The sequence below is a fragment of the Lutra lutra genome, chromosome 14 (assembly GCF_902655055.1).
Source record: "Lutra lutra chromosome 14, mLutLut1.2, whole genome shotgun sequence".
Lineage (NCBI taxonomy): Eukaryota > Metazoa > Chordata > Mammalia > Carnivora > Mustelidae > Lutra > Lutra lutra.
In genome coordinates this window covers 49,571,981-49,598,776 of record NC_062291.1, presented here as the reverse complement: position 1 = coordinate 49,598,776, position 26,796 = coordinate 49,571,981, and the positions used below count along the sequence as shown (strand labels likewise).

General features: G+C 39.4%; 2 protein-coding genes and 1 non-coding gene across 3 annotated transcripts in view; 1 reads left to right on the top strand and 2 right to left on the bottom strand.

Moving 5' to 3' along the window:
* The first annotated feature begins 1,297 nt into the window (after positions 1 to 1,297).
* On the top strand, positions 1,298 to 2,245 carry LOC125085144 (olfactory receptor 49-like). Its single transcript, XM_047703374.1, is given in 3 exon segments — positions 1,298 to 1,322; positions 1,325 to 1,479; positions 1,481 to 2,245. Coding segments are annotated over 3 exon segments (942 nt in total). The 5' UTR covers positions 1,298 to 1,300.
* A 9,717-nt stretch (positions 2,246 to 11,962) lies between these two features.
* LOC125085378 (small nucleolar RNA SNORA26) lies at positions 11,963 to 12,077 on the bottom strand. The gene has a single exon (XR_007122902.1). It is a non-coding gene; the product is annotated as a small nucleolar RNA SNORA26 (small nucleolar RNA).
* Positions 12,078 to 21,464: 9,387 nt separating this feature from the next.
* LOC125084387 (olfactory receptor 6M1-like) overlaps positions 21,465 to 26,796 on the bottom strand; it is a 30,597-nt gene continuing 25,265 nt past the window's right edge. Inside the window, exon 2 of the mRNA XM_047701619.1 lies at positions 21,465 to 21,525. Within this exon, the coding sequence (XP_047557575.1) occupies positions 21,465 to 21,525 (61 nt within the window). The remainder of the gene's footprint in view (positions 21,526 to 26,796) is intronic.

Below are 26,796 nucleotides of genomic sequence, written 5' to 3'. Positions count from 1 at the left end.
CACATCAGAGATACTATCTAAGGATAGATACAATTAAGATTAATAAAGCTAATCTTTCACTTAAGGTTGAGAGAGCATCAACAATAGATTTGTCCCTGTTTTAAAACATTCTGTCACTGCATTTGGAAATAGCAGATACTCCAGATTCTGGCATTCTGGTGAAAGTCCCAACTATGTGACCTAAGCTGTCTGGAACTCTCTAAGCCTCAGTTTCTGCTTCTGTAGAAGAAGGGGTTCATTGGTTATTGTGAAGAGTAATAGAAATAATAGTTTCAGTTACCAGCATAGAAAACATAAATCTTGAACATATGATGATGATGTTGATGAAAACATGGACCACAAAATGTGTTGCATATTTTTAAACATTCAAGGGCAATATCACTAATATTATTATTATGTTTACTTACAAATTAAAATTATTTAAAAAATGTTGGGCACCTGGGTGGCTCAGATGGTTAAGTGTCTACATTCAGCTCAGGTCATGATCCCAGGGTCCTGGAATGGTGTCCTCCATTGGGTTCCATGCCTAGCGGGGCGTCTGCTTATCCCTTTGACCCTCCCTGCTCTTGTGTTTTCTCTCTCTCACTCTCTCTCTTAAATAAATAAATAAATAAATAAATAAATATTTTAATAAAAAATAATAAAACGAATAAATAACTACCATGCATTATAACTATGACAATGTCAATAACTCTGCCTAGTGATGCTCTATTACACTATGTTAATGATCATAATATTACACTTAGAATTTGAGGAACAAAGAAACAGTGGCATCATATAACAAGTGAGTTGTGTGGTTTATCTTCTCACAAGAACATGAATGGAAAGATCCTATCACCTACATTCTATAGAGAGTGAAAGCGAAGTTCACAAAGGCTAACTACCTTTCTAAAAATGACCCATCTTGGGGCACCTGGGTGGGTCAGTGGGTTAAAGCCTCTGCCTTTGGCTCAGGTCATGGTCTCAAGGTCCTGGAATCGAGCCCCGCATGGGGCTCTCTGCTCAGTGGGGAGCCTGCTTCCCCCTCTCTCTGCCTGTCTCTCTGCCTACTTGTGATCACTGTCAAATAAATAAAATAAAATCTTTAAAAAAAAATAACCCATCTCTCAGGGGTTAGAACTCAGTATTGAACCAATACTGAGCTCAGGTTCTACTGATTCAAGAATCCACTGGCTAAACCAATTAGCTATTGGCCTAGTCACCTTCGTGGACAAATAAATTAATCCTGCTCCTCTGAGAACTTTGTGCTTGTTGATGTCTTTATTGTAGGTTAGACCAGCATTGATGATTCTGGAAAGAGATGTCCATGAAAATGGGGAATGGGCAACTGTCCAAGAATTCACCTTGGAGGGGTTTCCTGCCACCCAGCACCCGGGAAAGGTCCTCTTCCTGGTGCACCTGCTGGCATACCTGGCCTCCATTGCAGGCAATGCGGTCATAGTCACCATCACCTGTGCTGACTCCAGGCTTCATACACCTTATGTACTTGTTCCTCAGCATTTTCTCCTTCTTTGAGTGTTGTTTCATAAGTGCTGTTATTCCTAAATTGCTGGTCATCTTTCTCTCAGGCAAGCAAACCATTTCCTTTCCTGCCTGTTTCATACAAGCCTTTGTCTTTTTATTTCTGGGAGCAGCAGGATTCCTCTTCATAGCAGTGATGTCTCTGGATCAGTATGTGGCCATTTGGAAGCCTCTGCATTACCCGAACATCATGAACCTGAAGACTTGCTTCCTCCTGGTCACTGCCTGCTTCGCTTTGGCCTTTCCTCTCATCACTGGTCTGCTAGTAAAAGTCTCCCAGTTATCCTTCTGTGGCCCCCATGTCATCCCCCACTTTTTCTGGGACATTGGCTCCCTGATTCATCTCTCCTGTTCTGACACCAGGTCTGTTGAAATGTTGGCCTTTGTTCTCACTTCGTTTATCCTGTTGACATCCCTTATCATAACCATCATTGCATACAGCAACATAGTAGTCACAGTCCTGCAACTTCCCTCAGCCAAGGAGAAACAGAAAGCTTTCTCCACCTGCTCCTCTCACCTCATAGTCCTCTCTCTGATGTATGGCAGCTGTGTGTTCATATATGTGAAACCAAAGCAAACAAACAGGCCTGACTCCAACAGGGAGGCTGCCCTTGTGAACACGGTGGTGACCCCACTGCTGAACCCTGTCATCTACACTCTGCGGAACAAGCAGGTCCACCGGGCTCTGAGGGAGACGATGTGCAGAAAGAAAGAATTAAGATAAAAAATCACATGACCTTGGTGTGGAAGTCTTCAGAAAAACATTTGTTTTCATTCTGTACAATGTAGCAGGCCAAAGAGTTAATCAGTGTCTCTGAGAGTCACACTTGATCAACATATTTTAGCAAAATGGACATCTGTTTCTCAAGGTCTCATTTAGTTTGGTCTGCATAATTATCTTCTCCATAAATTTTCCATCTTTGGATGACAATGATTCATTGCAAAATCCTTTACTGAATTGTTATTCTTCCCTCTGATTAAACCATGTACACTTAATTTCCAAAATTTAGTTATTTATACACTTTTTATTTCACTTCTTTCAAACCAATGACATGGCTGAACAGAATTAATAATGATTTGACAAAAAGCATGTAGATAATTAAAATAATAGAAGGTTGTATATTGTGCTGTGATTCAGAAGGAAATGATGGAAATAGTACCAGTGCATTGGTCCACATTCCCTCCATGCCTGGACCAGGGAAATAATGGTTATAGTACCCTTCACATTGGAATATATATTGTTTGCATCAGGTGTGCTCTTAAATGTTGTTTTTGGGGGGCACCTTGGTGGCTCAGTGGGTTAAAGCCTCTGCCTTCAGCTCAGGTCCGATCCCAGGATCCTGGGATCTAGCCCTGTGTTGGGCTCTCTGCTCAGCAGGGAGCCTGCCTCCCTTCCTCTCTCTGCCTGCCTCTCTGCCTACTTGTGATTTCTGTCTGTCAAATAAATAAATAAAATTTAAAAAAAAATTTTAAATGTTGTTTTTGGGCCTTATCTTAGCTACATATATATGCATTGATCCCATTCTAGAGAGAAATAGAATTGTTCACAGGTCCAGACCATTCTCTAAGGAGAGGGAAAAACCACCATAGTCCACGGTAGAGCAAATCTCCTATTTCCTATATTATTTATTCTAGCTTCAGCATAATGCACACTTATGATTAGTTCTTATCCCAAGCTCTTACCACAGAAGGGTTCTGTATACCACTTGAAGGGTGTACTTATGTAATTTTGCTATAAATTCTGCCAAGGTTTCAAGTAGGTGGAATTTAAGTTATTTGCTTCTCTATTTCATATTGTTAGGGAAAAAAATTTTTCCTGGTTGCCTTGTATTGTCCCCTGTAAGGTTATCTTCTGATTGACAATGTATTCTAAAACCAACATTTCCATGATCTGAATCCTTAAACCTTTGTACTTTTCACATTTTTTTTTAATTTTAATTTTTTATTTTTTCAGCATAACAGTATTCATTATTTTTGCACCACACCCAGTGCTCCATGCAATCTGTGCCCTCTACAATACCCACCACCTGGTGCCCCCAACCTCCCACCCCCCACCCCTTCAAAATTCTCAGATCGTTTTTCAGAGTCCATAGTCTCTCATGGTTCACCTCCCCTTCCAATTTCCCTCAACTCCCTTCTCCTCTCCATCTCCCCTTGTCCTCCATGCTATTTGTTATGCTCAACAAATAAGTGAAACCATATGATAATTGACTCTCTCTGCTTGACTTATTTCACTCAGCATAATCTCTTCCAGTCCCGTCCATGTTGCTACAAAACTTGGGGATTCATCCTTTCTTTCTCTCTTTTTTTTTTTTACAGCTTTATAAACATATATTTTTATCCCCAGGGGTACAGGTCTGCGAATCGCCAGGTTTACACACTTCACAGCACTCACCATAGCACATACCCTCCCCAATATCCATAACCCCACCCCCTCTCCCAACCCCCTCCCCCCATCAACCCTCAGTTTGTTTTGTGAGATTAAGAGTCACTTATGGTTTGTCTCCCTCCCAATCCCATCTTGTTTCATTTACTCTTCTCCTACCCCCTCAACCCCCCATGTTGCATCTCCTCTCCCTCATATCAGGGAGATCATATGATAGTTGTCTTTCTCCGATTGACTTATTTCGCTAAGCATGATACCCTCTAGTTCCATCCACGTCGTCGCAAATGGCAAGATTTCATTTCTTTTGATGGCTGCATAGTATTCCATTGTGTATATATACCACATCTTCTTTATCCATTTGTCTGTAGATGGACATCTAGGTTCTTTCCATAGTTTGGCTATTGTAGATATTGCTGCTATAAACATTCGGGTGCATGTGCCCCTTCGGATCACTACGTTTGTATCTTTAGGGTAAATACCCAGCAGTGCAATTGCAGGGTCATAGGGTAGTTCTATTTTCAACATTTTGAGGAACCTCCATGCTGTTTTCCAGAGTGGTTGCACCAGCTTGCATTCCCACCAACAGTGTAGGAGGGTTCCCCTTTCTCCGCATCCTTGCCAGCATCTGTCATTTCCTGACTTGTTAATTTTAGCCATTCTGACTGGTGTGAGGTGATATCTCATGGTGGTTTTGATTTGTATTTCCCTGATGCCGAGTGATATGGAGCACTTTTTCATGTGTCTGTTGGCCATCTGGATGTCTTCTTTGCAGAAATGTCTGTTCATGTCCTCTGCCCATTTCTTGATTGGATTCTTTGTTCTTTGGGTGTTGAGTTTGCTAAGTTCTTTATAGATTTTGGACACTAGCCCTTTATCTGATATGTCATTTGCAAATATCTTCTCCCATTCTGTCAGTTGTCTTTTGGTTTTGTTCACTGTTTCCTTTGCTGTGCAAAAGCTTTTGATCTTGATAAAATCCCAAAAGTTCATTTTTGCCCTTGCTTCCCTTGCCTTTGGTGATGTTCCTAGGAAGATGTTGCTGCGGCTGACGTCGAAGAGGTTGCTGCCTGTGTTCTCCTCGAGGATTTTGATGGATTCCTTTCTCACATTGAGATCCTTCATCCATTTTGAGTCTATTTTCGTGTGTGGTGTAAGGAAATGATCCAATTTCATTTTTCTGCATGTGGCTGTCCAATTTTCCCAACACCATTTATTGAAGAGGCTGTCTTTTTTCCATTGGACATTCTTTCCTGCTTTGTCGAAGATGAGTTGACCATAGAGTTGAGGGTCCATTTCTGGGCTCTCTATTCTGTTCCATTGATCTATGTGTCTGTTTTTGTGCCAGTACCATGCTGTCTTGATGATGACAGCTTTGTAATAGAGCTTGAAGTCCGGAATTGTGATGCCACCAACTTTGGCTTTCTTTTTCAATATTCCTTTGGCTATTCGAGGACTTTTCTGGTTCCATATAAATTTTAGGATTATTTGTTCCATTTCTTTGAAAAAAATGGATGGTACTTTGATAGGAATTGCATTAAATGTGTAGATTGCTTTAGGTAGCATAGACATTTTCACAATATTTATTCTTCCAATCCAGGAGCATGGAACATTTTTCCATTTCTTTGTGTCTTCCTCAATTTCTTTCATGAGTACTTTATAGTTTTCTGAGTATAGATTATCAGTCTCTTTGGGTAGGTTTATTCCTAGGTATCTTATAGTTTTGGGTGCAATTGTAAATGGGATGGACTCCTTAATTTCTCTTTCTTCTGTCTTGTTGTTGGTGTAGAGAAATGCAACTGATTTCTGTGCATTGATTTTATATCCTGACACTTTACTGAATTCCTGTACAAGTGCTAGCAGTTTTGGAGTGGAGTCTTTTGGGTTTTCCACATAGAGTATCATATCATCTGCGAAGAGTGATAGTTTGACTTCTTCTTTGCCGATTTGGATGCCTTTAATTTCCTTTTGTTGTCTGATTGCTGAGGCTAGGACTTCTAGTACTATGTTGAATAGCAGTGGTGATAACGGACATCCCTGCCGTGTTCCTGACCTTAGCGGAAAAGCTTTCAGTTTTTCTCCATTGAGAATGATATTTGCGGTGGGTTTTTCATAGATGGCTTTGATAATATTGAGGTATGTGCCGTCTATCCCTACACTTTGAAGAGTTTTGATCAGGAAGGGATGCTGTACTTTGTCAAATGCTTTTTCAGCATCTATGGAGAGTATCATATGGTTCTTGTTCTTTCTTTTATTAATGTGTTGTATCACATTGATTGATTTGCGGATGTTGAACCAGCCTTGCAGCCCTGGAATAAATCCCACTTGGTCGTGGTGAATAATCCTTTTAATGTACTTTTGAATCCTATTGGCTAGTATTTTGGCGAGAATTTTTGCATCTGTGTTCATCAAGGATATTGGTCTGTAGTTCTCTTTTTTGTTGGGATCCTTGTCTGGTTTTGGGATCAAGTTGATGCTGGCCTCATAAAATGAGTTTGGAAGTTTTCCTTCTATTTCTATTTTTTGGAACAGTTTCAGGAGGATAGGAATTAGTTCTTCTTTAAATGTTTGGTAGAATTCCCCCGGGAAGCCGTCTGGCCCTGGGCTTTTGTTTGTTTGGAGATTTTTGATGACTGTTTCAATCTCCTTACCGGTTATGGGTCTGTTCAGGCTTTCTATTTCTTCCTGGTTCAGTTGTGGTAGTTTATATGTCTCTAGGAATGCATCCATTTCTTCCAGATTGTCAAATTTGTTGGCGTAGAGTTGTTCATAGTATGTTCTTATAATTGTCTGTATTTCTTTGGTGTTCGTTGTGATCTCTCCTCTTTCATTCATGATTTTATTTATTTGGGTCCTTTCTCTTTTCTTTTTGATAAGTCTGGCCAGGGGTTTATCAATCTTATTAATTCTTTCAAAGAACCAGCTCCTAGTTTCGTTGATTTGTTCTATTGTTTTTTTGGTTTCTATTTCATTGATTTCTGCTCTGATCTTTATGATTTCTCTTCTCCTGCTGGGTTTAGGGTTTCTTTCTTGTTCTTTCTCCAGCTCCTTTAGGTGTAGGGTTAGGTTGTGTACCTGAGATCTTTCTTGTTTCTTGAGAAAGGCTTGTACCGCTATATATTTTCCTCTCAGGACTGCCTTTGTTGTGTCCCACAAATTCTGAACCGTTGTGTTTTCATTATCATTTGTTTCCATAAATTTTTTCAATTCTTCTTTAATTTCCTGGTTGACCCATTCATTCTTTAGAAGGATGCTGTTTAGTCTCCATGTATTTGGGTTCTTTCCAAATTTCCTCTTGCGATTGAGTTCTAGCTTTAGAGCATTGTGGTCTGAAAATATGCAGGGAATGATCCCAATCTTTTGATACCGGTTGAGACTTGATTTAGGACCAAGAATGTGATCTATTCTGGAGAATGTTCCATGTGCACTAGAGAAGAATGTGTATTCTTTTGCTTTGGGATGAAATGTTCTGAATAGATCTGTGATGTCCATCTGGTCCAGTGTGTCATTTAAGGCCTTGATTTCCTTGTTGATCTTTTGCTTGGATGATCTGTCCATTTCAGTGAGGGGAGTGTTAAAATCCCCTACTATTATTGTATTCTTGTCGATGTGTTTCTTTGATTTTGTTATTAATTGGTTTATATAGTTGGCTGCTCCCACGTTAGGGGCATAGATATTTAAAATTGTTAGATCTTCTTGTTGGACAGTTCCTTTGAGTATGATATAGTGTCCTTCCTCATCTCTTATTATAATCTTTGGCTTAAAATCCAATTGATCTGATATAAGGATTGCCACTCCTGCTTTCTTCTGATGTCCATTAGCATGGTAAATTCTTTTCCACCCCCTCACTTTAAACCTGGAGGTGTCTTCGGGTTTAAGATGAGTTTCTTGTAGGCAACATATAGATGGGTTTTGTTTTTTTATCCATTCTGATACCCTGTGTCCTTTGATTGGGGCATTTAGCCCATTAACATTCAGGGTAAGTATTGAGAGATATGAATTTAGTGCCATTGTATTGCCTGTAAGGTGACTGTTATTGTATATTGTCTCTGTTTCTTTCTGATCTACTACTTTTAGGGTCTCTCTTTGCTTAGAGGACCCCTTTCAATATTTCCTGTAGAGCTGGTTTGGTATTTGCAAATTCTTTCAGTTTTTGTTTGTCCTGGAAGCTTTTAATCTCTCCTTCTATTTTCAATGATAGCCTAGCTGGATATAGTATTCTTGGCTGCATGTTTTTCTCATTTAGTACTCTGAATATATCATGCCAGCTCTTTCTGGCCTGCCAGGTCTCTGTAGATAAGTCTGCTGCCAATCTAATATTTTTACCATTGTACGTTACAGACTTCTTTTCCCGGGCTGCTTTCAGAATCTTTTCTTTGTCACTAAGACTTGTCAATTTTACTATTAGGTGAAGGGGTGTGGACCTATTCTTATTGATTTTGAGGGGGGTTCTCTGAACCTCCTGGATTTTGATGCTTGTTCCCTTTGCCATATTGGGGAAATTCTCTCCAATAATTCTCTCCAATATACCTTCTGCTCCCCTCTCTGTTTCCTCTTCTTCTGGAATCCCAATTATTCTAATGTTGTTTCATCTTATGGTGTCACTTATCTCTCGAATTCTCCCCTCGTGGTCCAGTAGCTGTTTGTCCCTCTTTTGCTCAGCTTCTTTATTCTCTGTCATTTGGTCTTCTATATCGCTAATTCTTTCTTCTGCCTCATTTATCCTAGCAGTGAGAGCCTCCATTTTTGATTGCACCTCATTAATAGCTTTTTTGATTTCAACTTGGTTAGATTTTAGTTCTTTTATTTCTCCAGAAAGGGCTTTTATATCTCCTGAGAGGGTTGCTTTAATATCTTCCATGCCTTTTTCAAGCCCGGCTAGAACCTTGAGAATCATCATTCTGAACTCTATATCTGACATATTACCAATGTCTGTATTGATTAGGTCTCTAGCCTTTGGTACTGCCTCTTGTTCTTTTTTTTGTTGTGAATTTTTCCGCCTTGTCATTTTGTCCAGATAAGAGTTTATGAAGGAGCAAGTAAAATACTAAAAGGGTGGCAACAACCCCAGGAAAATATGCTTTAGCCAAATCAGAAGAGATCCCGAATTGTGAGGGGGGAGAAAGGGGATAAAAAGGAGTTCAGAAAGAAAGAAAGAAAAAAAAAAAAAAGAAACTATTAAAAAAAAGAAAGCCGATAAAGAAAAAATATAAAAAGAGGAAAAAAATATATATATTAGATAAACTATTTAAAAAACGTTAAAAAAAGAAAACGGTAAGAGTTAAAAAAAATTCAGCAGAAGAAGAGAAAAAGAAAAAAAAATTGAAAAAGAAAAAAAAATTAAATTAACTGCAAGGCTAAAAAATCATGGGGAGAAAGCCATGAGTTCCGTGCTTTGCTTTCTTCTCCTCTGGAATTCCACCGCTCTCCTTGGTAGGTGAACTTGGTCCTGGCTGGGTTTCCCGTTGATCTTCTGGGGGAGGGGCCTGTTGTAGTGATTCTCAAGCGTCTTTGCCCCAGGCGGAGTTGCACCGCCCTTACCCGGGGCCGCGCTGAGTAATCCGCTCGGGTTCGCTTTCGGGAGCTTTTGTTCCCTGAGCGCTTTCCGTAGAGTTCCGGAGGACGGGAATGAAGATGGCGGCCTCCCGGTCTCCGGCCCGGAGGAGCCGAGAGCCCGGGGCCCCACTCCTCAGTGCGCCCTCAGAGAACAGCGCCCAATGTCTCCCGCCACCCTGGCCTCCGGCCACGCTCCGAGCTGACCGAGCCTGCGACTGGTTCAAGGCAACCCCGAGCTGAGAGTCACTCCTCGGCTCTGTCTCTGCAGACGGCTTCCCCGTTCTAATACCGGTAAGCTCTGCGACACTCAGACACCCCCGATCCTTCTGCGACCCTGCGGGACCTGAGGCCGCGCTGACCCCGCCTGGGCTTCCAGTTAAGCCTCTGGAGCGATGTCCCTCAGCGGAACAGACTTTTAAAAGTCCTGATTTTGCTCCGTTGCTCCGCCGCTCGCCGGGAGCCGGCCCCTCCCCCCGCGGTCTATCTTCCCGTCGCTTTGGATTCACTTCTCCGCCAGTCCTACCTTGCAGAAAGTGGTTGATTTTCTGTTTCTGGAATTGCTGTTCTTCTTCTCTTCAATCTCCCGTTGGATTTGTAGGTGTTTGCAATCTTTAGATAAGCTATTTAGCTGATCTCCCGCTACCCGAAGTAGTCTCAGCCTGCTACTTCTCCGCCATCTTGACTCCTCCTTCACCTTTGTACTTTTTACACTATTTTTTTCCAACTAGGATTTGTCTATTTATTCATCAGAAGGAACATATCTAAAAAGGCTGAGACAACTTATTTTATTTGTCTTTAACCCAAACCCAGAGGTTATATTATTTCAAATACATTTTGAGAAACATGTTCTATGCCATGACTAGATCCAATTTGCCCCCCAAAATCACAGATTATTCACTATACACATTGTATTAAAAGGAATTTGCAAAAGCTATGATCAGAGTAGGAAAGTGGGTACGGGCTCTGTTACAGGAATTAGAAGAAAGAGAATGATGTCTTAGGGAAGAGGAAGTGGGAATGCAAAGAGACCAGAGTAGACTCTGAATCATTTGCACTGGACAAACCTGGTGTTGTCTTCAACTAACTGATCAACTTCCGAAAACACAAAAGTCACCTTCTCCATAAAATATGGAGATTGAGCCAGATGACCTCTAGGGTCCCCTTGAAAATACTCATGGACATAGTAGCAAGATGCTGCAGGAACATGGAAATAATGTTCTGCTCTGAGAGTTGAACAACTGAAGAGTGTATGGAAGTGGTTGAGTTTCAGTAATGTAGGAATAAATCAAGGAATTGTGGTCAAACTACTGAAAAGAGTGTGAGCCTCCCCAACATTTTAGTCATGATTGGATAATAATTTATTTTACTTAAACTAATTAAAGGCACTTTATAATACCTTGAGATAGAATATGGTTGAAGAGTGAGCCTGACAAACACAAAAATGAAGACTAGAAATCCGAAACTGAGTCTATAATCCAAGGCTGATGGTTACCAGCCATAGATGGTACCAAGATAAAGACAAACCCTAATGTAGAGATTAATGTGCTAGATTCTGGTGCCATAAAACATTTTATTTTATTTTCTCAAAATTTTTATTTATTTATTTGACAGAGAGAGAGAGAGAGAGAGATCACAAGTAGGCAGAGGCAGGCAGAGAGAGAAGGGGAAGCAGGCTCCCCGCCGAGCAGAGAGCCCAATGTGGGGTCAATCCCAGGACCCTGAGACCATGACCTGAGCCAAAGCAACGGTTTAACCCACTGAGCCACACAGGCACCCCCCAAATTAGCCAATTTTAATTTTTTTTCTATGGGAAAAGAAACTTGAAGTGTTTTTTTTTTTTTTAGATTTTATTCATTTATTTGACACAGAGAGAGAGAGAATGAGAAAGAGAGAGAGAAAGAGAGCAGAAACGGAGGGAGAGGGAGAAGCAGGCTTTCTGCTGAGCAGGAAGCAGCCTAATGTGGGGCTTGATCCCAGGACCCTGGGATCATGACCTGAGCCATAGACACACACTTAAACTACTGGGCCATCCAGGTGCCCCCATAAAATGTTTTATTGAGACAAATCCCCTAAGCTAATTCTATGTTGAAGATACTTCCAATCAAAAGTTTTAAACCACTTCATTGGCATGTGATTCATATATAAAAGCTGTAGATATTTACTGTATACAGTTGATATGTTTTGAGATAAGTATACACCTTGAAACCATCATCACTATCAATGCCAGGAACCTATCTATCACCTCCAAAAATTTCTTCCTGACCGCTTGGTTGTTAACATTTTTTCCTTATATTTCAGGTAAAAGCACTTAAGATCTAGCCTCCTAGCAAATTTTTTTTATGTCATTCTAGTAGGTTGTTCCTGCCTTCAGTGATAAATGCCAACACTTCCACTGAATGTACCATCAAAGCTAAGGTTAAGTTTGATTTCATCACTTGTGCTCAGAGCCCTGTTAAAATATCACCAGGGTGCTTGAACTGAAAGAAAATTTCCCTCTGGTTCAGCTGTGACTCCAGACAGGATCCAAAGAGGAGTTCTACAATCTCTTCCCTGGCTTTTATGGAGACTTACTTTACCCTTCCGTGTTAGCCTCTTAAGGCACTGCGTCAGCCTTAGCCTCCTAGCAAATTTTTAAGTACACAATAAAGTATTGTTGACCATAAGCCCTACGTTATACAGATCTCCAGAACTTATTTATTATGTATAACTGAAACTTGACCAATACCTCCTTATTTCCATACCCTTTCCAGCCCCTGAAAATACTTGTATGCTCTGCTTCCATATATTTGTTTAGATTCCAGATACAGGTGAGATCATACAATGTTTGTTTTTATGTCTTTGGTCTTTTTTCCACAGAATAATGTCCTCCAGGCATACCCATGTTCTTGCAAGTGAAAGGACCCTCTTTGTAAAGGCTAAATGAGAATCCATAATGTATATATGTCACGTTTTCTTTACCCATTCCTTTTTACATGGACTTTTAGTATATTTTCCCTTGTTAGCTATGGTGAATAATGCTACAGTGAACTTGGAAATACAGATATCTCGTTGAGACCCATATTTCAATTCCTTTGGATGTATACCCAGAGGTGGGATTGCTGGATCAAATGGTAATTTCATTGTGAAATGTTTCGGGAAACGCTATATTGTTTACCAGAGTGTCTGTACCCATTACAGTTTCATTAATACTGTACAAGGGTTCCTTTTTTCCCACATCCTTGAAAATACTTATCCTTTGTTTTTGGTTTTGTTTTGGGTTGGTTTTTTTTGTTTTGTTTTGTTTGGTTTGGTTTGTTTATTTTTTTTGTAATATCCATCTAAAGAAGCATGAGGTGATATCTCATTGTCATAATACTTGTATTTTTTCTTAGTGATGTTTGTGTTTCTATTACTGATGGTGAGCATCTTTTCATGTACCTGTTGGCCCTTTGTATGTCTTCTTTGGAAAAATGTCCATTCCGTCTCACTGCCCATGTTTTTCCACTTTTTAGAAGTTTTTGTTCAAAATTCAGTTAGTTAATATACAGTGTAATATTAGTCTCAGGTGTATAATTTAGTGACTTAACACTTACAACCCCCAGAGCTCTTCACAAGTGCCCTCCTTATTCCCACCTATTTCACCCATCCCTCCAGCAACCTCCCCTCTGGTAACCATTAGTTTGTTCTCTGTTGTTAAAAGTCTGTTTCTTGGTTTGCCTCTCTCTCTTTTCCCCCCTGATGCTCCCCCCCCTTTTGTTTTTGCTTCTTAAATTCCACATATGAGTGAGAGGACATGGTATTTGTTTTTCTCTGATTTATTTCACTTACCATAATACTCTTTAGCCTCATCCATCCATTCTTTTTGATGGCTGGGTAATATTCTATTGTGTATATATCATATCCTCTTTATCCATTCATCAGTTAATAGATATTGGGGCTCTTTCCATAATTTGGGTATTGGGGATAATGCAGCTATAAGTATTGGGGTGCAAGAATCCCTTTAAATCACTATTTTTTAATCTATTGGGTAAATAGTAGTGCAATTGCTGGATAATCTGGTAGTTCTATTTTTAACATTTTTGGAACCTCCATACTCTTCTCCAGAGTGGCTGCACTAGTTTGCATTCCCACAAAGAGTGTAAGAGGGTTTCCCTATCTCTACATCCTTGCCAACACCACTTATTTCTTGTGTAGTTATTAGCCATCCTAAGAGTTGTGAGATGATATCGCATCATGGTTTTGATTTGTATTATCCTGATGATGACAAATGTTGAGAATCTTTTCATAAGAAAATATGTCAGCCATCTGGATGTCTTTTTTTGAAAAGTATCTATTTGCATCTTCTGCCCATTTCTTAATTGGGATATTTGGTTTTGGGGTGTTTATTTGATAAGTTCTTTGTAGGTTTTGGATACTAACCCTTTATCAGATATGTCATTTGCAAATATCTGCTCCGTTAAACGGGCTGCTTTTTAGTTCTGTTGATTGTTTCCTTTGCTGTGCAGAAGCTTTTATCTTGATGAAGTCCCAGTAGTTCATTTTTGCTTTTGTTTCCCTTGCCTGTGGTGATGTGTTTAGCAAGAAATTGTTATGGCAAAGGTTGAAGAGATTTCCTCTTGTGTCCTCCTCTATGACTTTATTGGCTTCCTGTCTCACATTAAAGCCTTTCATCCATTTTCAATGTATTTTTGTGTACTGTGTAAGAAAATGGTCCCATTTCATTTTTGCATTTCACTGTTTTCCCAACACCATTTTTTGAAGAGAGAGTCTTTTTTCCCCATGGGATATTCTTTCCTGCATTGTCAAAGACTAGTTGACCAAATAGTTGTGGGTCCATTTCTGGGTTCTCTATTTTGTTTCATTGATTTGTGTGTCTGTTTTTGTGCCAGTACAATACTGTTTTGGTGACTACACCTTTGTAATACAGCTTGAAATCTGAAATCTTGATGCCTCCAGGTGTTTTTCTTTTCAGAATTGCTTTGGCTATTTGGGGTCTTTTGTGGCTCCTTACAACTTTTGGGGCTCTTTGCTCTAGCTCTTTGAAAAATGCTAGTGGTATTTTGATAGGGATTGCATTTCATGTGTGGATTGCTTTGGGTAATATAGACCCTTTGACAATGTTTGTTCCTCCAATCCATGAGCATGGAGTGCTTTTCCATTTCTTTGTGCCCTCTTCAGTTTCTTTCACAAGCGTGTTACAGTTTTCAGAGAACAGACCTTTTACTTCTTTAGTTAGATTTATTCCTAGGTGTCTTTTGGTTTTGGTGCAATTGCAAATTGGATCAATTCCTTGATTTCTTTTATTGCTGTTTCATTATTGGTATATAGAAATGCAAAAGATTTCTGCACATTGATTTTTTATCCTATGACTTTGCTGAATTCATGTATGACTTCTAGCAATTTTTTGGTGGAATCATTTGGATTTTTTAATGTAGAATATCATGTCCCCTGTGAATAGTGAATGTCTGACTTCTCCTTTGCCCATCTGGATACTCTTTTTTTTTTCTTTTTGTTTTCAGATCACTGAGGCTTAGACTTCCAGTACTATGTCAAATAGCAACGGTTAGAGTGAACATCCTTGTCTTGTATCTGACTGTGGGAAAAGGCTCTGTTTTTCCCCATTGAGGATGATATTACCTATGGGTCTTTCATATATGGTCTTTATGATGTTGAGGTATGTTCCATCTATCCCTACTTTGTTGAGGGTTTTTATCAGGAAAGGATGCTATACTCTCTCAAATGCTTTTTCTGCATCCATTGACAGAATCCTGTGGTTCTTTTCTTTTATTTAGATGGTGTATCACATTGATTGATTTGCAAATATTGAACCACACCTGCAGCCCAGGGATAAATCCCACTTGATTGTGGTGAAGAATTCTTTCAATTACTGTTGAGTTCAACTTGCTAGTATTTTATTGAGAATTTTTGCCTCCATGATCCCAAGGATATGGGCCTATAATTCTTTTCCGTGAGGTCTTTTGTCTATTTTTGGAATCAAAGTAATGCTGGCCTTGTAGAATGAGTTCAGAACTTTTCCTCCCACTTCTATTTCTTGGAACAGTTGCAGAAGAATAGGTAGTAACTCTTCTTTAAATGTCAGCTAGAATTCTGCTGGGAAGCCATCCTGCCCATGACTATTGCTTCTTGGGAGATTTTGAATATAGATTCAATTTCTTTGCTGGTTATAGGTCTGCTCCATTTGTTGGCCTGGATATTAATCTTCCAGCTACTGATAACACTTTGGCAATTATCCCCAGTGTCAATTTTCTAATAAAAAATTTTCATTATTATTCCAATATTTTCCCCTTCAGTGGTCCTAGGAGCAATCGACAAACACATTTTTAATGAGTAAGATTCACAAATATAGCATTATCATGCTCTCCATGTGTTACTTGAATAACCTACTGACACTTCCTGGCTGACTTTTTGCAGTTCTCAACGTCATATAAATTTGGATTCAACCAAAAATATAGGATTTGTTGATGTAATATTATTTCAGTATTATAAATATTCTGAAACTGAATCATTATGTCTTGTGATGGAAACAGAATTTTATGCTGTGCTAGAATCTAGAAAAGAATAAAGTTTGTGCTTGTGTACAAAGCATTCCTGCATATCACTGTAATCTTCAAGGGCCATAAGGAAACAGTGATTGACTAAACAAAGCTTCTATTTCATGAAAATTGTTTTCTTTACTTCAGAGAAATGTTGAGCAAGTGGAATATGTCCAAGAAAATACTGAATCTGATCCCAGTGACCTTGCATGGGAAATCCCAACAAAACATCATGAAAAAAAAGAATACAAAGACATATTTAGTTCTTGTTTTTTAAAATAGACTATAGTTCACTATCAATAAAACACCTAGCCCTTGAAAAGGATCTCAATATTCTTCTAAAAGTGTCCTCAAGGTTATAAAATAAAAGAGGAAATTATTTGAACATCAAAGAGTCACAGGACATTTTTGTCATTAACTCATAACTACATCTGTATTCTTCTTCCTATTAGAGTTAGGAAAAGTTTTGTGAGAATGTGAAATTTTTTCACAAACATTATATTCAAAACTCACAGTTATATGTATTATTTTGTAGGATTCTATTTAAATTTTTTTTATTTCAACTTTGTGTAAGCACATTATTTTTTAAAAATATTATATGTCTATTCAGAATTTATGTCAGAATTTCACTTTATATGTAGCATTTTTTCTATTTCTTACTTTTTGTGGGTATATGATTTATATTTAAATAAATAGCATAGTTCTCAAGTTAAAGCTGAGAACTAGTTTGATCAATATATACACCGATGTACCCACCATCATAATTAAGATATGCAACATTTCTGTGACCCCAGAAATTTCCCTTCTCTCTTTTCCCAGTTACTGAATTTAGGCTATTATGTCTTCCTCTTAAATTAATACTTTTATTATTATAAAAGTGTTTTATCCAAAAAGTTTGTATATATACAAATCTGTATATCTTTACCTCTTGTCATAGTTTTTGCCTTAAAGTCTACCTTATCTAATACTCATAGAGCTACCTCACCATCCTTTGAGTTTGTATGGTATATGTTCAGTTCTTATTTCTCTATCCTTTTATTTACAGACTTTCTATGTTCTGATACATCCTGTCTGTCTCCTGTGGGCAGCATATAGTTCAATCTACTTATTTCTTAAATTTAATCTGACAATGTTTTAAATGGGGTGTTTAGCCTACTTTCATTAATTTGTTACTATAAATTTGGGTTAATCCTTACCATCTTACTACTTGTTTTCTACTTTTCTCTTTTTCTCCTTTACCTTCCTTTTTGAAAACATTTTGTGTCTCCTGTGAGTTAAGATGGTGGAGGAGTAGGAGACTCTAAGTTCACCTGGTCCCTGGAATTCAGCTAGTTTGATAGATATCAAATCATTCTGAACACCTGTGAAATCAATCAGAGATCTGAGAAAAGAAATGCTGCAATTCTACAACAGAAAAGCAATCACTTTTTGGAAGGTAGGCGGTACAGAGACATGAATCAGATGCAATTTATCAGTGGATACAGGAGGGTAGGGAGCCAGCTTAATAAGACTGCCATAAAGTATTATAAGCAATGAGCACAAAATTGGAAATTGTAAGTCTGCTGAGGTGGGGGACACCCCTGGCTTAAAGGTACTCAGGTGGTGAATCAGGCAGAATCCCAGAAGGGACAACATGGACTCAGGATTCCCAGGGTCACAAAGAAAATGAGGGTGCCAGATTGCAGCAGAGTTCCCAGGCATCATAGCAGGGAAGTTGGCTGGAAACAGACTCTTTGCACTGACTTTCTTCTCAATGTGCTATAAACTATGAACCACTGCATGATCACGACTGCTTTCTGGGCAAGGGCCCATCAAAATCCAGAAGCATGGACAGACGCCCCCTCGCTCGCCTGGGAGGAACAACACAGTTCTGGGCTGCTGGAGTGCAGAAAGTTTGGAGATTTGAAACTGGGTCACATGTCTGTCATAAAAATTCTTGGTCATAAGCTAGGTGAACACAGAGTACAGACAGAAGCCAGGGAGACACAAGTGATGGGTGCTTTTCTGTGAGAGTTGTAGGTGCAAACTTTCAGCTCCAGGGCTACAGTTTGGGGTGCTGCCATTTTAGTCCCTTCCCAGTGGTGCTGAAAGCTTTCACGGAGCAAAACAGCACCACATAGTGCAATCTGGAGCCAAGTACACTGAGCCCGGTCCCTTGGAGAGAGAGGTGTAATGCCACCAGGGCAAGGACACAGAATCAGGGCAACAGACCCCTCTCCCAGAAGACCAGCAGGAACAACTGACTAGTTTCAAGTTTAAAAATCATAGAGAATTGTAGAACTTCAGCTCTTAGGGAAAACAGTATATAGCATTCTTTTTTTGTTGTTGTTGTTATTCTTAGTCTTTCATTTTCAGCTATTTTCTTATCACCTCAATTCTTCTTTTATTCTTTTTAAATTTTATATACACATTATATACATATTTTTTAATTTTTGGTCTCCTCTCATTTTATTTTATTTCATTTTTCTATATATGTAAGTTTTTCTTTCCTTCCTATTTTGGCATCTAATTTCCTTTAACAAACAAACCAAAATACATTCAGGATCTAGTTTATTGTTTTGATATATTTTACTTCTTGTTAGATTTTTTAAATTTTGTTTTGTTTTTATTTTTTTTTCAGGTTTGTTTTGTTTGGTTGTCTTTTCTGCTGTTGTTATTTTTCTCTTTTCTCACTTTCTCCTATTCTTTTTTGGACATAATGAGGAAATAGAGAAACTCATCCCAAAAGAAAGAACAGGAGGAAGTACTCACTGCCAGGGTTTTAAAAGGACAATTACAGACCAATATCCCTGATGAACATAGCTGCAAAAATTCTCACCAAGATAATGGCTAATAGGATCCAACAGTACATTAAAAGGATAATTCACCACAACTAACTGGGTTTTATTCCTGGGCTGCCAGAGTGGTTCAACATCTGCAAATCAAACAATGTGATAAATCACATTAATAAAGGAAAGGACAAGAACCATATGATCCTCTCGTTGATGCAGATAAAGCAATTGACAAAATATAGCATCTTTTCTTGATAAACAAACAAACAAACAAACCCTCCAATATGTAGGGATAGAGGAAACATACCTCAATATCATAAAAGACATATACGAAAACCCACAGCAAATATCATCCTCAGTTTGGAAAAACTGAGAACTTTTCTCCACTGTGGTTTAACATAGTGCTAGAAATCCTAATATCAACAATCAAACAACAAAAAGAAATAAAAGGCATCTGAATCAGCAAAGAAGAAGCCAAACTCTCACTCTTCACAGATAACATGACACTTTACAGAAAACCCAAAGACTTCACCCTTAAATTGCTAGAACTGATACAGGAATTCAGCAAAGTTGTAGAATATGAACACAATGCACAGAACTCAATTGCATTCCTATATGCTAAGAACAAGGCAGAGAAAGAGAAGTTAAGGAATTGGTCCCATTTACAATTGCACTCAAAACCATAAGATACCCAGGAATTAATGTAACCAAAGAGGCAAAGGATCTGTACTCATAAAACTATAGAACACTCATGAAAGAAATTGAGGAAGACACAAAGGAATGGAAAAACAGGGGCACCTGGGTGGCTCAATGGGTTAAAGCCTCTGCCTTCGGCTCAGGTCATGATCTCAGGGTCCTGGGATCGAGCCCCGCATCAGGCTCTCTGCTCAGCAAGGAGCCTGCTTCCACCTCTCTCTCTCCCTGCCTGCCCCTCTGCCTACTTGTGATCTCTGCATGTCAAATAAATAAATGAAATCTTAAAAAAAAAAAGAAATGGAAAAACATTCCATGCTCATGGATTAGAACAAATATTGTGAAAATGTCTCTGCTACCCAGAGCAATCTACACATTCAGTGCAGTCCCTATCAAAATACCATCAACATTTTCCACAGAACTGGTATGAACAATTCTAAAATTTGTATGGAACCAGGGAAATTCCCAAGTAGCCAAAGGAACATTGAAAAAGAAAACCAAAGCTGGAGCCATCACAATTCTGGATTTCAAGTTGTGTTACAAAGCTGTAATCATCAAGACAGTATGGTACTGGCACAAAAAGACACATAGATCAATGGAAGAGACTAGAGAACCCATAATATGTTCTTACATACAGTAACAGTCAAGTACATTTTCTCCATTTGAATACCTACCTGATACAGCACCATCTACATGTGTTGAAGAACTATCACTTCCTTACTGCATTAGACTGTCATCGTTGTCATAAATCTAGTGATGTAAATTTTAACACTAAGTCAAATAAGTCAGATAGAGAAACACAAATACAGTATGACGTCATTTTTATGGGACATATAAAAACATGTAACTCATAGAAACACAGTGAAATTGTGGTTGTCAGGGGTTAAATGGAGGGGGAAAGGGAAGATGCCGGTCAAAGGGTATAAAATTTCAATTATAAAATGAGTAAATTCTGAGGGTCTAAGGTACAACATGGTGTCTATAGTTATCAATATTGTATTTCACCCTTGAAAATTGCTAAAAGAATAGAGCTTTTCTTGACAATAGAGTTTTTAATGCTCATACTATAACAACAAAATGGTAATTATGTGATGTGAAAGATGAGTTAGTTAATCTTACTCTGGTAAACAGTTCATAATATATGGGTATATCAAATCATCACTTTTTACACCTTAAACTTACAGAATGTTATATGTCAATTGTAACTCAACAAAGGCAGGGGAAAAAAGAATATTCTGTTTTATGAAGATTTTTATAAATTACATTAACTCTTTTCATACCTTCTGAAAGACTGCATAAGATTTGTATCATTGCTCCATTAAGTGAAGCACTGAGATGTAGAACAAGAAAGTGTCACAGTCACTATGGATCCTGTGTCACTGAAAAACAGAGGGATAGAAATTAAGAGTATAAAGAACACCATTTAGTAGAAGGCCGTAAATTTGTAGACATGAAGAATGTGGCTTGAGGGCCCATGGGAGAGCAGTGGAAAGAGAATCCAAACACCCAGATGCTGAAGTTCCTAGAGTTGCCTGAATCTAGAATCACTCTCCACTTTTAGTGCCCTTGACAGCCAGGCCTATTGTGACTCCTGTTCAGGGTTTCTATGAATGAGATGCTACTTGTGAAATAAAAAACCCTCATTGACCATGACTGGTAGGATTTGCATTCTTTTCAAAACAAAGAGTCAAACTAAGATGGGTATGAGGAGAAAGCAGAGCTCCTCTAGTTTTGGTGGCTGTATCTTTCCCCAAGAGCAGACCTGATGGACAAAGGTGAAGCATGACTCCAGAAGAAGCCAGCCTTCTGAGGATACAGCACGTGCTCACCCTGGCAGTATGCCTCTTGATCAGTCTGAGCATGGGATCCCCCACTATGCCTTCACTGGCCACTTTCCTTCCCTGTCTTGTGGGTGGCCTGACCTCCCAACTAAGGAAGAAGAGGCTGATAGATACCTCAATCCCACATTGAGCAACCCAGTCATATTGGAGGCTGAAGAATTCCAATTCATCTCCTCTGGTTCCTGAGGCTTCTTCTCAGAAGCTTTGTCTCCAAGCAGTGATAAGTGCTGGAAAGGAAAACTGAATTTGATTGTGTTGTCAGTCCAGAGAACATCTCCCTCTACCCATATCTTACAAAAGCCCTGACCAGCCTGAGATCCCCAAAGTCACACGTGTGGAAAGAGATCAGTCTGGTTTACTGAATCTTAGGAATCTTGGACACTGACTTTATGACAGCCACCAATGTAATACCAATTATTGGTGAGGTGATGTCTGAAGCCCAGCCAAAAGAATCCCATTTACTAAAAGGGGATCATACAAATTAGTTTTCTTTCCATTGCATATCCTTCACCTTCTCCTCTAAGTAGTTCCCCTCCATTAAGAGTAAAACTAATTCATGTAATAAGCTGTAAAGGTGTTCCCAGAAGAGGTGTGAACTTAAAAATATGAACTTTGCCCCCATTTCAAATTAGTTTTTAGGGGGTGAGGGGAAGAAGTTAATGAGAGTTCTTCCATACTTTGTATAAAATATTGACCTTGCAAAATGTAACATTCACCATTTCATTTTGGAAAAGTACTGAGATAAAGATACTTAAGAATCCTGTGCTAAAAACACAACTAAGAACCATACGTATTGTTCCCAATACCTGAAGTATCCACACATCTGAGGGGAGACAAGCTCAAGAAATATTACCAGGAAACAAGCAGTAGTATAGGATCCAGATCCTTACAAAGTAGTTTCACTTCTGAGATTTATAGATAGCTCTTCTTCTTCTACCTCTTTTTTCCCACCCACATAATTGAACTTAATTAATCATTTATATACATACATATACCCATATATATAAATCATATATATATAGATAGATAGATATATAGTCATTAAAAAAAGAAAAGATTTCTTTTTCCATGAATGAGTAAAAAAGAAAACATAGAAGCCCAGATAGGATAAATTACTCTATACCTTCAGTTTTGCTTCATGGTTCCATGTTGGATCCTCACACGGAGGGATAGGTATTGGGTGTGGTATTAACAAGACCTCTAAATCAGAATTGATCTGTTCCAGGTCCCAATTGGTATCATTACCTTACATTTATTGAAATTCTGAGGGAAAATGGTTCTCCATGTATTATTAGTATGCCAATAGCTCCAGCCTCAGCCTGGGATTTGGCCTAATGCATGTTTCTCGCCTTCCTGATGCCCACAACCTGTTCAAATTAGTATCCTCTACTCCCTCTCCCACAACATCATAGGTGATAGGATTCACCTTTCCTTGGGCATTAATTAAGCCTTCGTCCTTAGGGATATAATATTAGAAACTGGAACTTTTCTAGGAACAGACCATATTAACATGATACACTATAAACCAAAATACTCTTATTATCTAAATCATCAATATATATGTGTAGCCTAATTTGTCAAGAGTGGCTGAGGGTTAGTGTGGCAAACATGATCATATTCTACAGAGAAGAAACCACAAACTGATATTTGCTTTATCTTTTCATGTTTGATAATCACAAATACAACTTTAAGAACTATCCCCTTCCTTACTCTAACTGGCTAACTAAAAGCCCAAATCACAGCTAATGCTGGAAATGTCCAAGATAAATGAGATCTCAAGGTCATTAAAAAAAATTAAAGAAATGGCAGGTCTTGGAGAGGAATAAGGAAACTCTCTCAGAAGAGAGAAACCATGGGCCAAGGACAATTTGAAACATTTCTCAGTGCTGGATGCAATGTAGAGTTAGCTCAGCCAATTTCTTTGAGTGTCTTCTCTGTAAGCGTTTCCATCAAACCTCATAGAGCCCCTCTCCTCCCACATTCCCACCATCTTGTGGCACTGGGACTTGCTCAGGTGTGACAGGTATTTTTGCACCATGAAGCTAGCACTGAATAAAATTAAAAACCCATGAAATGAGCCTTTATATGGGCATTAAAATCTATAGATAGTCTCACTTTGCTCTAGCTTCTATAACTCATCTCTCATTATTGTTTATTTTGGCTCATATCCAGGTTTGGCCTGGATTGAAAGCAGAGTGGGTATATGGACAGATGTTATAAAAGTGTTTTTGTCTGGGGCACCTGGGTGGCTCAGTTGTTTAAGCAGCTAACTCCTGATTTAGCTTAAGTCAGGTCATCATCTGAGAGTTACAGAACAAGCCTCCTGTCATACTCACTACCATACCCCCACCACCTTCAATCACACATGTTCTTTCTCTCTCTCTCTCAAAAAAAGGGAGATTTTGTCTATTTTGGGGAAGGTGGGACCCACATGGAGACTCATGAAAGTTTCTATATTTCCCTTGTCCTTCTAAGATCAATATTAATATGGGCAGATACAGGCAGAACAAATTTCCAAACAGCGCCCATATGTACCAGGGTTGCCTACAAACACTTTGGGAGGTTAGTACTCTTCTCTGGCTTGTGATGGGAAGCCAGAAGTCACAGAAACATGGGTCTCCCCTGCCATAGTAGCCCAGCTGAGATACCCTGTAAAAGAAGCAGCTTTCCAGGCCAGTGGTTGTTATGGATACAGCTTCTCCACCCTCAGGCTCACATCTCCTCCTTTTCTGCATCTAGAAAGAATCTGGGTTCCATTTCCCACATTCTTTTTTAAAAGAGAGACTTGCCAGGCTAGAGATGTTAGAGAAACCACCTAACATTCCCCCTTCTTCCCTGAGGAGCAAAAAAAAAAGGTGTACTTTCCTTTTTCAAGAAGATTGGAGAGCACAATGAAATTTTTTTCATATGAAAATATGGAATGAAAAGAACCATAACATTGGTGAAAGCATAAAGAAAAATTGACCAAGAAAGGCAGGTTTCCCCAGTACCTTCCTAAAAGCCTCATGAAATCTAGAATATAATCCAGCTTTTTCTCACCATAAAATCTGTTCTTTTAACAAGTATGCTCTGGCCTCAGTGCACACAGCACACGTAGAAAACTAGTCTGGTCTGTTACGTCAAATCAGTAGCAGCATTCAACTTGGGATTTTAAAAACCCTTGGGAAATTTTCATATAATTTTCTTCAAAATCTTGGCAGAGAACAGTGTGGACATCTGGGAGCCAGCATCACCACACAAGGGAAGATAAATGTAAAGGTTGCACCAGTAAATCTTGTCCTCAACATTGACCAATTAGCTCTCCCCAGGATACCAGCCATGCCCTTACTTTCTGCCCCTGTCTCTTCAGCATCTAAGAAGGTTTGGGGGCCTGCACTCTCTGCTCACTGGCTGGGTCCATCCTGCTTCACAACCATACATTCTGGTAGGAAAACTATCACAGAGTCCCAAACTTGCATGACAGCAGCTTCTCAATGTTGATGCAGTGAAACAAGGATGCTTCTCCCTATGAAAAGGTGAGGATGTGATGGAGGAATTGTAGAAGGAGACTTGGTGCAGGTGTACCCATGACATGAAGCCCTACACATAAGACCCTTGCCTCAGCAACACCAGGGCTAAAAATATAAGAAGCTACCTGTTCCTGTTCAGAGTATAGGAGGTGACAGCAATGTTGCATGGTAGGTGGGCTTTTACTCACTGAGGGAGCAGAGCCAGACCTTTATCAGAATGCTAAGTATAGATGTAGTCCTTATACACTATGGAGTATTATGCCTCCATCAGAAAGGATGAATACCCAACTTTTGTATCAACATGGACGGGACTGGAAGAGATTATGCTGAGTGAAATAAGTCAAGCAGAGAGTGTCAATTATCATATGGTTTCACTTATTGGTGGAGCATAACAAATAACATGGAGGACATAGGAAGATGGAGAGGAGAAGGGAGTTGAGGGAAATTGGAAGGGGAGGTGACCCATGAGAGACTATGGACTGTGAAAAACAATCTGAGGGTTTTAAGGGGTGGGGGGTGGGAGGTTGGGGGAGCCAGATGGTGGGTATTGTGGAGGTCACGTATTGCATGGAGCACTGGGTGTGGTGCATAAACAATGAATTCTGTTACTCTGAAAAGAAATAAATTTTAAAAAATGCAATTAGTATCAAAAGAAAAAAAAAAGAATGCTAAGTAGTCTGGAAGTCCAGCTCTAGCCCAGAACAGTAGGCAGTGAAATATAGTCGTTTTAGTCTGTCTGCTCCTTTCTGGGGCTTCCGTGGTCAAGGCTGCCCATAGCTATGCTGTGCTATGAAACATCTGGGCTATGGAAAAAAAGACTTTGTCAGCCAGACATTGGCAGCATGGGGTGTATATTCAACCCTCTCTGGGACAACAGGCTGTGACAAACAAATTTCCTTCTCCTCTCCTTTCCCTTCAGCCCAGAACAAGTTCTTGATTTCTTAGATTTCTTAGAACAGTAGTTGCAGGTGACTCCTGTGTGTGAACCTGGCCTCACGGACTGTGGTGGCTTCGTGGGCTTACTGGGGTCCACTGGCACAGAAGCAGAGGCTCCTGCAGGCTGTGGCACTCAGAAGGGAGCAGATGGTTCATGAGCAGCCCTTCACAGGACCTGGCCCAGGGGGAGTTAGTGAGAGAGACTACATGCCACACAGCTGACCTTCAGCCTAGCACTGAGATGCTACAGCCAAACAGCATGGTGAAAGAAGTCAGTGACGGAGAGCTCTGAAGCCAGCAAATTGTTCACTAAGCTCCAATGTAAAAGTGAGTGCATGAGTGACAGGTGCCCAGCCTATATACCTCACTGGGCTAATTCCTGTGACCTAATGTCACTCCTACCTCATCACAGGACAGCATGAACCCTGGGTGGGGGTGGGATAAATCCTGGATTTACAAATTATGTCATGCTGTAAAGAAGCCCCCAAAGTCCCCAGTCTCATGTTGCTTCTATAAAATGCTTGTGTTAAGGTAGATGCTCCCTAAGCCTCATGTCACTCCACAGGTCTCTAACTCATCAGTGATACTAACTAAGGGTAGAAACAAGATAAATAAAGCTAATCCTTCACTTCAAGTTTAAAGATCATCAACAATACATTTTTTCCCTTTCAAAATATGTTGACATTGCATTTGGAAACAGCAGGGGTCCTGGATCTGGAAGATCTAGGTAAAGTATCAACTATGGGGAGCTAATTCTCTGGAACTCTCTAAGCCTCAGTTCTGCTTCTCTAGAAGAAGGGGCTCATGGTTATTGTGAAGAGGAACAGAAATACTGAATTTCGGTGACCAGCATAGTACCAAACATAAGTCCTCAACACATCATGGTGATCATAGTTTGGACCATAGAATGTTTTACATTATTAAAAGAAACATCTAAAGGGAATATTACTGACATCATCATTATGTTTACAAACAAATTGATAATACTATTAAAAATAAAATATTTTACGGGGCGCCTGGGTGGCTCAGTGGGTTAAAGCCTCTGCCTTGGGC